This window comes from Scyliorhinus torazame, chromosome 27, assembly GCF_047496885.1.
Source record: "Scyliorhinus torazame isolate Kashiwa2021f chromosome 27, sScyTor2.1, whole genome shotgun sequence".
Taxonomy (NCBI): domain Eukaryota; kingdom Metazoa; phylum Chordata; class Chondrichthyes; order Carcharhiniformes; family Scyliorhinidae; genus Scyliorhinus; species Scyliorhinus torazame.
This window is the reverse complement of record NC_092733.1, coordinates 1895240-1909591: the sequence shown is the minus strand read 5'-3', so window position 1 is coordinate 1909591 and position 14352 is coordinate 1895240. Positions and strand designations below refer to the sequence as shown.

The following is a 14352-nucleotide window of genomic DNA, read 5'->3' as shown; positions in this document are numbered from 1 at the left end:
CCGTTGAGGAAGGTAACAAGGGACTTTCGTTACCTGGGGATCCAGATAGCTAAGAATTGGGGCACATTGCATAGGTTAAATTTAACGCGGTTGGTGGAACAGATGGAGGAGGATTTTAAGAGATGAGATATGGTATCCCTGTCAATGGCAGGGAGGGTGCAGGCGGTTAAGATGGTGGTCCTCCCGAGATTCCTCTTTGTGTTTCAGTGCCTCCCGGTGGTGATTACGAAGGCTTTTTTTAAAAGGATTGAAAAGAGCATCATGGGTTTTGTGTGGGCCGGGAAGACCCCGAGAGTGAGGAAGGGATTCTTACAGCGTAGCAGGGATAGGGGGGGGCTGGCACTACCGAGCCTAAGTGAGTATTATTGGGCCGCTAATATTTCAATGGTGAGTAAGTGGATGGGAGAGGAGGAGGGAGCGGCGTGGAAGAGATTAGAGAGGGCGTCCTGTAGGGGGACTAGCCTACAGGCTATGGTGACAGCCCCATTGCCGTTCTCACCGAGGAACTACACCACAAGCCCGGTGGTGGTGGCTACACTGAAGATTTGGGGACAGTGGAGACGGCATAGGGGAAAGACTGGAGCCTTGGGGGGGTCCCCGATAAGAAACAACCATAGGTTTGCCCCGGGGGGAATGGATGGGGGATATGGAATGTGGCAAAGAGCAGGAATAACGCAACTGAAAGATCTGTTTGTGGATGGGAAGTTCGTGAGTCTGGGAGCGCTGACCGAGAAATATGGGTTGCCCCAAGGGAATGCATTCAGGTATATGCAACTGAGGGCTTTTGCGAGGCAACAGGTGAGGGAATTCCCGCAGCTCCCGACACAAGAGGTGCAGGACAGAGTGATCTCAAAGACATGGGTGGGGGATGGTAAGGTGTCAGATATATATAGGGAAATGAGGGACGAAGGGGAGACTATGGTAGATGAACTAAAAGGGAAATGGGAAGAAGAGCTGGGGGAGGAGATCGAGGAGGGGCTGTGGGCAGATGCCCTAAGCATGGTAAACTCGTCGTCCTCGTGTGCCAGGCTAAGCCTGATTCAGTTTAAGGTATTACACAGGGCACATATGACTGGAGCACGGCTCAGTAAATTTTTTGGGGTGGAGGATAGGTGTGCGAGGTGCTCGAGAAGCCCAGCGAATCATACCCATATGTTTTGGTCATGCCCGGCACTACAGGGGTTTTGGATGGGGGTGACAAAGGTGCTTTCAAAAGTAGTAGGAGTCCGGGTCGAACCAAGCTGGGGGTTGGCTATATTTGGGGTTGCACAAGAGCCGGGAGTGCAGGAGACGAGAGAGGCCGATGTTTTGGCCTTTGCGTCCCTAGTAGCCCGGCGCAGGATATTGCTAATGTGGAAAGAAGCCAAGCCCCCGGGGGTGGAGACCTGGATAAATGACATGGCGGGGTTTATAAAGCTAGAGCGGATTAAGTTCGTCCTAAGGGGGTCGGCTCAAGGGTTCACCAGGCGGTGGCAACCGTTCGTCGAATACCTCGCAGAAAGATAGACGGAATGGGAAAAAGAAGGCAGCAGCAGCAGCCCAGGATCGGGGGGGGGGAGGAGGAACCAGAAGGACTCTCAGGGTTGTTAATATATACTGTATAGTATGTATAGGTCGTTGCTACAGATAATTATATATTGGACTGTTAAATTATATTTTTGGAGAGTGTTACTTGTGACAAGGCAGTTGCCAATTAGGGCTAGTTTTCATTTTTGTTATTTATTATTTATTCATTTTTTGTTTATAAAATAGGTCATTGTTATTTGTGTTGTTATAATATTGTGTAAAGGATGCACAATGTACTGTGTTGGTTGACCAAAAATTTTCAATAAAATATTTAATTAAAAAAAACTATTGCATTCTCACACTTTTTACTCCTCCCCTCTGCAGCAGAACCAACCAACGAATTTGGCTGCTGCTGCTTTCTCCTGAGAGGAAATTCCTCCCCAACAGTATCCAAATCGGTATATCTGTTTTGCAGGGGAATGGCCACAGGAGATTCCTGCACTACCTGCCTAGCTCTCTTGCTCTGCCTGGTGGTCACCTATTCCCTTCCTGCCTGTGGAGTCTGAGCCTCCGGTGTGACCACCTCTCTATACGTGGTATCCACGACACACAGATGGTCCACAATGTCCCCAGCCGCCGCTCCAGCTCCGAAACCCGAGCTTGGAGACACTTCCTGCACACATGCTGATCCCAGGCACTGGAAATGCTCCCGGCCTCCCTCATGGAGCAGGAGGAAAATCCAAGGCTTTGAGTTCTCTGCCATCACTTACCCCTTTAAATTAAAGCTTTGGAAGATGCTGGATATTAGATTAAATCCAATTCTCTAAGGTCCTTCTTTGCTTGTATAGCCTTCACAGATTATAAACCACAAAACGTATTTTCAAACTCTAATTGATGAGAATTGTAAAGACTTACTGACCTTGCGCACTACTTACCAATCAGCTCTCTCCCCTTGTTACTTTATTTTGGTTTTTTGTTCAATAAATTTAGAATACTCAATTCAATTTTTCCAATTAAGGGGCAATTTAGCATGGCCAATCCACCTATCCTGCACATCTTTTTGGGTTGTGGGGGCGAAAGCCACGCAAACACGGGGAGAATGTGCATACTCCACACTGACAGTGACCCAGAGCCAGGATCGAATCTGGGACCTCAGCGCCGTGAGGCAGCAGTGCTAACCACTCCGCCGCCATGCCGCCCAGCTGTCTCCCCTTAATAATAATCGCTTATTGTCACAAGTAGGCTTCAATGAAGTTACTGTGAAAAGCCCCTAGTTGCCACATTCCGGCACCTGTTCAGGGAGGCTGGAACGGGAATTGAACCCGCGCTGCTGGCCTTGTTCTGCATTACAAGCCAGCTGTCTTAGCCACCAGCCCCTTGTAGCTTCAGCTGCAGTGAGGCAAGACCCCCATCTGAAGATTTAAAAGTTACAAAGCAATAAGAAAAAGAAAAAAAATGTTATATGCTATTACACCAGCAGATGGCAAAGGCGCATTACGAACACTCCATTTTCACTGGAATGTGACTATTGACCAATAGAGATGTTTTATATAATTTCAAACATCACGCATTTACAAAATGTAAACATATCAGCCTTCGTTGGCACAGAATGATAATAATCTCTTATTGTCACAAGTAGGCTTCAATGAAGTTACTGTGAAAAGCCCCTAGTCGCCACATTCCGGCGCCTGTTCGGGGAGGCCGGTACGGGAATTGAACCTGCGCTGCTGGCATTGTTCTGCATTACAAGCCAGCTATTTAGCCCACTGTGCTAAACCAGCCCCTTAGTTAGCAATTAGAAGTTAGCACTGCTGCCTCACTGTACCAGGGACTTGAGTCGGCACGGTGGCACAGTGGTTAGCACTGTTGCCTCACAGGGACCAGGGTTCAATTCCGACCTTGGGTGACTATGGGGACTCCCCGTTCTCCCCGTGTTGGCATGGGTTTCCTCCCACATGTGCAGGTTAGGTGGATTGGCCATGATAAATTGCCCCTTAGTGTCCAAAGGTTAGATGGGGTTAAGGGGATCGGGCAGGGGAGTGGGTTGAGGTAGGCTGCTCTTTCAGAGGGTCGGTGCAGACTTGATGGGCCAAATGGCCTCCTCCTGCACTGTAGGTATTCCATCATTCTCTAGCTATAGTTCTTCCACAAACTCTATCTTAACGCCTTCTGCTTCTGCATTGTCATGCAAAATTGTAACCACCTAATTTAAATCATATATTGGCCTCGACCACACAGAATACAATCACACAATACAAAGTTATTAGTGCTGCCCTATGGATTGCTGAATTAGTTTACAGTATTTCCCACCAGATGTCCTAAATTTCTTTTTACATCAGGCCTCATGTACATCTGTTGTTTCTAACCCTAACCCCATCTCTGGATCTGTAAAGATTTAATCACCTTCTAATCACCTGCTAATGCTCGCATTCCAAGCATTGTTTGGCATCTTTGAATTTGTCTATATATATGTTTCTGGAACAGACCTCTTCATTCACCTGAGGAAGGAGCAGCGCTAGTGACATCGAAACAAACCTGTTGGACTTTAACCTGGTGTTGTAAGACTTTGTACAGATTAAATAGTGGTTATCATGGCCAAGTTCTGACTGGGTAGCTAAGCACTAGCTGAGAATCCTAATTGACTATAAAAGATGTGGAGGCAGCAGTTGAGCAGATATTGCCTAATAAATGACCATCTCCTACCTAGCCATCGCCCCTTGACTTACAATGGCATTACCATCACTGAATCCCCCACAATCAACATCCTGGGGGTTACCATTGATCAGAAACTGAACTGGACCAGTCACATTAATACTGTGGCTACCAGGGCGGGTCAAAGGAATCCTACAGGGAGTAACTCACCTCCTGACCCCCCAAAGCTGTCCACCATCTACAAGGCACAAGTCAGGAGTGTGATGGAATACTCTCCATTTGCCTGGATGAGCACAGCTCCAACAACACTCAAGAAGCTCGACACCATCCAGGACAAAGCAGCCCCGCTTGATTGCTCCCCCTTCCACAAACATTCACTCCCTCCACCACTGACAAGGAGTGGCAGCCGTGTGTACCATCTACAAGGTGCATTGGAGGAACTCACAAATGCTCCTTTGGCAGAACCTTCCAAACCCACAACTGCTACCAGCTAGAAGGACAAGAGCAGCAGATACCTGGGAACCCCACCACCTAGAGGTTCCCCATCAAGTCACTCACCACCCTGACTTGGAAATATATCGCCATTCCTTCACTGTCGCTGGGGCAACATCCTGGAACTCCCTCCCTAACAGCACAGTGGGTGTACCTACACCTCAGGGACTTCAGGGTTTCAAGAAGGCAGCTCACCCCCACCTACCTAAGGGCAGCTAGGGCTGGACAATAAATGCTGGACGAGCCAGTGATGCTCACATCCCGTAAATTCATATTTTAAAATTACTGGTGATAAAGACCTTAATGCCCAATATCTTAATATTTGGAAACCTCATCCTTATTTGAGTTTCTAGAAAATAAGGGAAACAATAAGTAATTTACACAAAAAATTCTGATGAAAGTTTTATAAATATATAATTTTAGATCCTGTCCATCATGGTGAAGATGAAGTTATCAGAGATGGAGCCGGAGGAGTTATAATTTCTGAATCTTCATTTGGAGCCTCTCCACATATATATCAAGGTTTGAAAAGCAACATTCTCTAAATAATTAAACTTCTGAAATAACACAACATTACAAATTGATAGCAGGTTATAGCTTTGGCAGTGTTGGCCTGAGCAGTAGCAGGCATGGTGAATCTGAGGGAAGAGGCTGGCATGAGGGCTGAACCCTAATTGTAGCTTTTTCTGGATAGTTCTGCGAGGGTCTTGGGGAAAGTGTGCACCTATGGCAGAATAGAAAATAACTTTAAATGTAAGCTTTGAATAAAATGAAAAAAAAAAGACTGGCTCTATCGGTGAATGGAAAAATAGTCAAATCGACAAATATCAGTGCTCTTAACAATAAGGTTTCAAATCTATTTTTTTTTCAATGTGCCTCAGCTGAAGGTGCTGAATCTTTACTGGGGTACGATTCCGTAGATGCCAGAACCCTTAAAATGCTTCATGTACCTCATTATCATCGGAGGATGTTAGAGGTTAGCCTGTTCCTGTTCTCCGGTTAGTTTACTGGTCACGCACATGCATGCTTTAAATGCAAGTCACCTGATAGTGATCAGGTGCAGGATCCCTAACTTTTTTTTCTTCACTTTCTGATCTCAGGGACGCGGGGGCAGATTTTTAGCTGACTGCCATGACATGAAAGTAGCTTTGCTGAACGGCCACTCAGATGTTTTGAGTTCCATTTCCATCGAGTCTGATCACTGACTGTGGATTACTTCGCTCAAAATGGTAACTGAGTTTGAGACGTGTGCGGTTGGATTTTCAAAGCCGGGTCGGGGACCCGACACCCGGGGGTGTTCCAGATCCCGACCCTCCCCACCTCAGCAGAGTGAATGCTGTTATTAAACTCAAGTGGCCTATTTGGCCAGGAGGTGAGCCAGGGGGGCCTGCCTGCCTGGTCTGGTTCAGCACAGTGGGCTAAACAGCTGTCTTGTAATGCAGAACAAGGCCAGCAACACGGGTTCAATTCCTGTAACAGCCTCCCTGAACAGGTGCCGGAATGTGGCGACTAGGGGCTTTTCACAATAAATTCATTGAAGCCTACTTGTGACAATAAGTGATTATTATTATTATTATTATTAGACAAACTTATGGCAGCACAGTGGCGCAGTGGTTAGCACTGCTGCCTCATGGCGCCAAGGACCCGGGTTCGATCCCGGCCCTGGGTCACTGTCCGTGTGGAGTTTGCACATTCTCCCCATGTTTGCGTGGGTTTCACCCCACAACCCAAAGATATGCAGGGTAGGTGGATTGGCCACGCTAAAATTGCCTTTGAATTGAAAACAAAATGAATTGGGTACTCTAAATTTAGAAAAAAAAGATATAGACAAACTTTTGACAAACTTTGGCCCTGTACCAGACTTTTCGGGTTCGCTGAAATAAAGTTTGAAAATTTAATTCTGCACCAGACGCTCCAAACAAGTGCTTTTAATTGTCAAAGATCGGATTCCTCACTGTCTCCCCCAACTGGCCCTTTGAAAATTGCAAGACATCCCGGAGGCATCAGAATTCCGAAACGATTTCCTGGACCAAAGTTATCAAATGCTGCCTGCACCTTGTCCCTGATCCTGTGGCCCTTTGAAAATCTGGCCTGTGGTCTGTCTAGCTCACTCAGTACCACAGAAGGTGGGTGGTGCATTTCTTCACCGAGCTTACCGTGAGCTGTATTGTAGAATTTCTGAAGGAAACCGCAGGTTAAAGACTATTTTCCAGCAGACTGTTGTCCACTGTGAACCAAACTGAAAACTGTCCAAGGATGTGCTGAGGGCTCATAAGGTAAATGCAGCGTTTTATTTGACCTTGAAGCCATGCAGGTGATATCGAGTTCAATCCATGTTTTTGTGTGATCTCAGACAGGAGCAAGGTGAAAGGAGCACCTGGGTTAATCTCATTGTTAACCTGGTCTCCTCTCCAGATGTGTGCTCACTTGTATTTTCTTTCTGTAGAGCTGTAATGATGTTAGCAATGCTTTTACAGTTGATCAGTAAGAGGTGAATTGCTGACCCTGATGGCTCACTGAGTTTATTCAGTGAGTAACCGTGGTGATGGATGTTCTAGAATATCTATATATTTCAGTTCTGAAGGCTTAAATCAAATGAGACTCAGTAAAGGGAAGAGAGAAGTGAAAAAGAGCATGAGTTATTGCAGAATGTGGGAGGAAGGATAGCACGGAATGATGTGATGATGTACACTGAGGCAAACAATGAAAAATAAAGGTGGGGTTAGATGGCAATGGGATAAATTAGAGATGGTAATAAAGAACAAAGAGAAAGTACAGAGTTTCTGATCAGTTAATGTATGAACAAGGCGTGAAGACAATGTCCTCCATACCCACAGTGTGTACAGCAATAATTTCAGGCATTGGCTGCTTTTAGCAGTGTGGCTCTTTTGTCAATTATACAGAAGAACTCCCACTCAATGATGAGCAATGCATGAGGAAAGCTAATGATTATGGGGTATTTCTGACAAAAATACATTATGCTGCTTTTGCGATGTTTTTGTTTGTGTTAAATGTCATGCTATGAAGTACCTACAAATGCAGCAATCTAAGAGATAGATTCTAATATATCTAATTGTATTCATTTATTTGAATTTTTTTAAATTGTAAGCCCCACTGTAGCACGATCGTTTCAAAAATCCGCTTATTTCCAATCGTGAAAAGTTTATTTCAACGCAATAGCAGCAGGATAAACCATGTGGCCCCTCGATTCTGCCATTGAATTTGATCATGGCTGAATGTAACAGCCTCCCCGAACAGGCGCCGGAATGTGGCGACTAGGGGCTTTTCAAAGTAACTTCATTTGAAGCCTTCTTGTGACAATAAGCGATTTTCATTTAATTTCATTTCATGCCACTTTCCACCTGCCCACCATATCCTTTCATTCCCTGAGAGTCCAAAGACCTGTCTATCTCAGAGTAAAATATACTCAACAGCAAAGCAGAATGCTGCAGATGCTGGTAATCTGAACCAAAAGCAGAACGTTTCTCTAATCATTTTGCTGGCCAGGCAGGCATTTATTGCCCATCCCTAATTGTGCTGGTGGAGGGTAGTGGGGCGCTGTCTTCTTGAACTGCTGCAGTCCCTGTGATGTAGGGACACCTACAGTGCTGTTAGGGAGGAGGGAGTTCCAGATGTTGGAAATACTCAGCAGGTTAGGCAGCATCTGTGGCGAGAAATATACTCATCGATGGCACATTGCGGGAACCAAACTTGTGAACCTTCACTGCACTACCTCTAATGCAAGAATATCCTTCCTTAAATCTGGGGACCAAAACTGCACAGTTTTCAGGTATGGTCTCCTGCAATTTCTGCTTCTACTTAAAAGTGACGCTTAGGAACCCTACTTTGTCAAAGGTGTGCTACCTTTGAACCACTGACTTTCAGTTCTCAGTGTGATTGGTTTAGTAGTCAATGTGCCCAAAGATCAGATTGGTTATTTCAGTGTTGGTGTGATGTGGGTGAGGGGGCAGCGAAAAGTTCATTTCTAAATGGCTAAACAAAACAAGTGTTGCGACTGGTCGCTATTTTGACAAGTGAGTATTTTGAACAGTTTGAAGAACCTGAGGATTGAAATAGCAGTCATTCAGAAGCATGACATTTTGGAATCTCAACTTTCTTGAATTCTGATAGAAACACAACAACTTGAAGAATTGGAAAATAAATGAGAAGCTGGATTTGAAAGTCCAGTATGAAACTAAGATGGCCAATATTGATGAGACATTGTGTGATTTAATCACAAAAAGAGCTCCTAGAATCCCTGCCTGTTGTTAGCTCAAGCTAATGAACATGCCAAAGAATTTGCCACAGCAAGTGTGGAGACTTACGCAGAAATCATTTCTTCTCTCAAAGACATGGAAACAGAGGCTGCAGGGAATATAAATCAAGATGTGCCCCCGCTAGAAACGCTCAATTAGAGTTAGATTTTGCACTCATTGTTCGTATTGCTTCAACTAACTGGGCTGAGTTTAATGGCGGCAGCAGGGGTCCTGTCAACCGATCCAAAAGAAGGGCAATTAGAGATGGGCAACAAATGCTGGCCAAGCCAGCAATGCCCGCAACCCATGAATAAAACAAAAAGATTAATCTGGTTTGGCGACGTTGTGAATGCACCTTCTGTGGCCGTTAAGCTCTGGAGTGGGACTCAAACCCAGAGTTTCCGGCCCAGAGGTAGGGGCGGTATCTACTGTGCCACAAAACCTCCACAACCATCCTTATGAAGGGCACAGCCAATGACAGAGGCAACAAATCAACAACATGAGGAATGCCACAGTAAACGGTGAGCACTGCTGGGGCTGTACCTGGAGGAAGAGGTTGCATCAGCTCACAATCAGGAACGTGGGGTCTGGAGGCACTGGTGCTGGTGAGCAAACCCGAAGAGGTGGGAAGGGGTGTTGTGTGGGAGTGGCCATTGTTGATCAAGTGGAAATCGATGCAAAGCGGTAGTTTGCATCCTCCCGCCGACGCGGGGCGGGTAGCCCGGTGAGACTGCCGGCGGAGGATCGGAGCATTGCCCGGAGCATTCCCTCGGCGCTCCATTTACCACCCAATCGGGAATCCCAATACCGGCATAGGGCCATGCGGAACCCTCTCCACTGTTTTTACCTTTGAAGATATTGTAATGTTTGAGATGTTATACGTCTTCATCTTTGTCATAAGATGTTGTGCTAACGTCAGAGAAGTAAATGTCGAGCGTTAAGTTTGATTTTGTTGCTATTTTGAATTCCCATTTTATAGCACTTTTCGAAGTTGGCATAAGGATTTGCAATTAAGTGGGTTTCACTGTACCTCTGGTGATCAGTTCCATTTCAGGGTGTTGGTCCTAGGCTGGCAGTATCTGTGGGTGTTGTCTGCAGGATGGAGGACGACATATTGTGAGATGAGCTCTGGTGCTCCTCTATCTGACAAAGTCGGACACCTATAGAACATAGAACAATACAGCGCAGTACAGGCCCTTCGGCCCACGATGTTGCACCGAAACAAAAGCCATCTAACCTACACTATGCCATTATCATCCATATGTTTATCCAATAAACTTTTAAATGCCCTCAATGTTGGCGAGTTCACTACTGTAGCAGGTCGGGCATTCCACGGCCTCACTACTCTTTGCGTAAAGAACCTACCTCTGACCTCTGTCCTATATCTATTACCCCTCAGTTTAAAGTTATGTCCCCTCGTGCCAGCCATATCCATCCGCGGGAGAAGGCTCTCACTGTCCACCCTATCCAACCCCCTGGTCATTTTGTATGCCTCTATTAAGTCTCCTCTTAACCTTCTTCTCTCCAACGAAAACAACCTCAAGTCCATCAGTCTTTCCTCATAAGATTTTCCCTCCATACCAGGCAACATCCTGGTAAATCTCCTCTGCACCCGCTCCAAAGCCTCCACGTCCTTCCTATAATGCGGTGACCAGAACTGTACGCAATACTCCAAATGCGGCCGTACCAGAGTTCTGTACAGCTGCAACATGACCTCCCGACTCCGGAACTCAATCCCTCTACCAATAAAGGCCAACACTCCATAGGCCTTCTTCACAACCCTATCAACCTGGGTGGCAACTTTCAGGGATCTATGTACATGGACACCTAGATCCCTCTGCTCATCCACACTTTCAAGAACTTTACCATTAGCCAAATATTCCGCATTCCTGTTATTCCTTCCAAAGTGAATCACCTCACACTTCTCTACATTAAACTCCATTTGCCACCTCTCAGCCCAGCTCTGCAGCTTATCTATATCCCTCTGTAACCTGCTACATCCTTCCACACTATCGACAACACCACCGACTTTAGTATCGTCTGCAAATTTACTCACCCACCCTTCTGCGCCTTCCTCTAGGTCATTGATAAAAATGACAAACAGCAACGGCCCCAGAACAGATCCTTGTGGTACTCCACTTGTGACTGTACTCCATTCTGAACATTTCCCATCAACCACCACCCTCTGTCTTCTTTCAGCTAGCCAATTTCTGATCCACATCTCTAAATCACCCTCAATCCCCAGCCTCCGTATTTTTTGCAATAGCCTACCGTGGGGAACCTTATCAAACGCTTTGCTGAAATCCATATACACCACATCAACTGCTCTACCCTCGTCTACCTGTTCAGTCACCTTCTCAAAGAACTCAATAAGGTTTGTGAGGCATGACCTACCCTTCACAAAGCCATGCTGACTATCCCTGATCATATTATTCCTATCTAGATGATTATAAATCTTGTCTCTTATAATCCCCTCCAAGACTTTACCCACTACAGACGTGAGGCTCACCGGTCTATAGTTGCCGGGGTTGTCTCTGCTCCCCTTTTTGAACAAAGGGACCATATTTGCTGTCCTCCAGTCCTCTGGCACTATTCCTGTAGCCAATGATGACATAAAAATCAAAGCCAAAGGTCCAGCAATCTCTTCCCTGGCCTCCCAGAGAATCCTAGGATAAATCCCATCAGGTCCCGGGGACTTATCTATTTTCAGCCTGTCCAGAATTGCCAACACCTCTTCCCTACGTACCTCAATGCCATCTATTCTATTAGCCTGGGGCTCAGCATTCTCCTCCACAACATTATCTTTTTCCTGAGTGAATACTGACGAAAAATATTAATTTAGTATCTCGCCTATCTCTTCAGACTCCACACACAATTTCCCATCCCTGTCCTTGACTGGTCCTACTCTTTCCCTAGTCATTCGCTTATTCCTGACATACCTATAGAAAGCTTTTGGGTTTTCCTTGATCCTTCCTGCCAAATACTTCTCAAGTCCCCTCCTTGCTCGTCTTAGCTCTCTCTTTAGATCCTTCCTCGCTACCTTGTAACTATCCATCGCCCCAACCGAAACTTCACACTTCATCTTCACATAGGCCTCCTTCTTCCTCTTAACAAGAGATTCCACTTCCTTGGTAAACCACGGTTCCCTCGCTCGACGCCTTCCTCCCTGTCTGACCGGAACATACTTATCAAGAACACGCAGTAGCTGATCCTTGAACAAGCCCCACTTATCCAGTGTGCCCAACACTTGCAGCCTACTTCTCCACCTTATCCCCCCCAAGTCACGTCTAATGGCATCATAATTGCCCTTCCCCCAGCTATAACTCTTGCCCTGCGGTGTATACTTATCCCTTTCCATCATTAACGTAAACGTCACCGAATTGTGGTCACTGTCCCCAAAGTGCTCTCCTACCTCCAAATCCAACACCTGGCCTGGTTCATTACCCAAAACCAAATCCAACGTGGCCTCGCCTCTTGTTGGCCTGTCAACATATTGTTTCAGGAAACCCTCCTGCACACACTGTACAAAAAACGACCCATCTATTGTACTCGAACTATATCTTTTCCAGTCAATATTTGGAAAGTTAAAGTCTCCCATAATAACTACCCTGTTACTTTCGCTCATATCCAGAATCATCCTCGCCATCCTTTCCTCTACATCCCTAGAACTATTAGGAGGCCTATAAAAAACTCCCAACAGGGTGACCTCTCCTTTCCTGTTTCTAACTTCAGCCCATACTACCTCGGAAGAAGAGTCCCCATCTAGCATCCTCTCCGCCACCGTAATACTGCTCTTGACTAGCAGCGCCACACCTCCCCCTCTTTTGCCTCCTTCTCTAAGCTTACTAAAACACCTAAACCCCGGAACCTGCAACATCCATTCCTGTCCCTGCTCTATCCATGTCTCCGAAATGGCCACAACATCGAAGTCCCAGGTACCAACCCATGCTGCCAGTTCCCCTACCTTGTTTCGTATACTCCTGGCATTGAAGTAGACACACTTCAAACCACCTACCTGAACACTGGCCCCCTCCTGCGACGTCAAATCTGTGCTCCTGACCTCTATACTCTCATCCTCCCTTACCCTAAAACTACAATCCAGGTTCCCATGACCCTGCTGAATTAGTTTAAACCCCCCCAAAGACACTAACAAATCTCCCCCCCAGGATATTTGTGCCCCTCAGGTTCAGATGTAGACCATCCTGTCTGTAGAGGTCCCACCTTCCCCAGAAAGAGCCCCAGTTATCCAGAAATCTGAATCCCTCCCGCCTGCACCATCCCTGTAGCCACGTGTTTAAATGCTCTCTCTCCCTATTCCTCATCTCACTATCACGTGGCACGGGCAACAACCCAGAGATAACAACTCTGTTTGTTCTAGTTCTGAGCTTCCATCCTAGCTCCCTGAAAGCCTGCCTGACATCCTTGTCCCCTTTCCTACCTATGTCGTTAGTGCCAATGTGGACCACGACTTGGGGCTGCTCCCCCTCCCCCCTAAGGACCCGGAAAACACGATCCGAGACATCACGTACCCTTGCACCTGGGAGGCAACATACCAAACGTGAGTCTCTCACGCTCCCACAAAATCTCCTATCTGTGCCCCTGACTATAGAGTCCCCAATTACTAATGCTCTGCTCCTCTCCCCCCTTCCCTTCTGTCTTTAGATAACATACCACTGTCCGCCCGAGATGATCCTTGGCTGTACAAAAGGCGCTATTCTATTTCCCATGGGCCACATTGTGTTTGGGGGGGGGGATGAGATGGCACAAGCTTTGGGCTCATATATTGGGGATGCCATCACACTAGACAGTCTCACACTGCGGCTCCCATGGCCAATCACTTCTCGTTGTGGGTGGATGCTGTTGGGCCATCCGTGGGTCAGATGCAGCCGACCACTGGAGGGCAATGGCCTGGATGGGCCCACCCAACATTCGGGTGTCACAGGTGACGATATGTCAGTCTGTTCTGCCCATCAAATGCGTCCGTGTCAGGAGGGTGGGATTCAGAAGGGCTTTCAGAAGGGCTGCAGTGTTCCAGTGTCGCCCCTGCAGGAGGCCCCACGATAGGCCCCGTTCCTTCCTCCTTGGGGCGCTCGCTGGCCCCCGGGCTCCTCTATGCAAGAGTGAGCTCCAGAGGCCTCAACATCATCTGGAGCTGCCAGTCCTGGAGACCGACCCTCGTCCGCACCATGGTGCTCTGGGACTGGGTCCTGGTACGGTCCTAGGACCGCATGGCGGCACAGTGGTTAGCACTGTTGCGTCAAAGCACCAGGGACCCGGGTTCGATTCCCGTCTTGGGTCACTGTCTGTGCGGAGTCTGCACATTCTCCTCGTGTCTGCGTGGGTTTCCTCCCGGTGCTCCGGTTTCCTCCCACAAGTCCCGAAAGACATGCTTGTTAGGTGAATTGGACATTCTGAATTCTCCTTCCATACCCGAACAGGCGCTGGA

General features: G+C 47.0%; 1 protein-coding gene across 3 annotated transcripts in view; it reads left to right on the top strand.

Annotated features, from left to right (window-relative positions):
* LOC140403122 (uncharacterized) overlaps positions 1 to 14352 on the top strand; it is a 164501-nt gene that overhangs the window by 94478 nt on the left and 55671 nt on the right. For all 3 annotated transcript variants that reach the window (XM_072490766.1, XM_072490765.1, XM_072490764.1), the window contains one exon: positions 5074 to 5172. In XM_072490766.1, coding sequence (XP_072346867.1) covers positions 5074 to 5172 — 99 coding nt within the window. The remainder of the gene's footprint in view (positions 1 to 5073; positions 5173 to 14352) is intronic.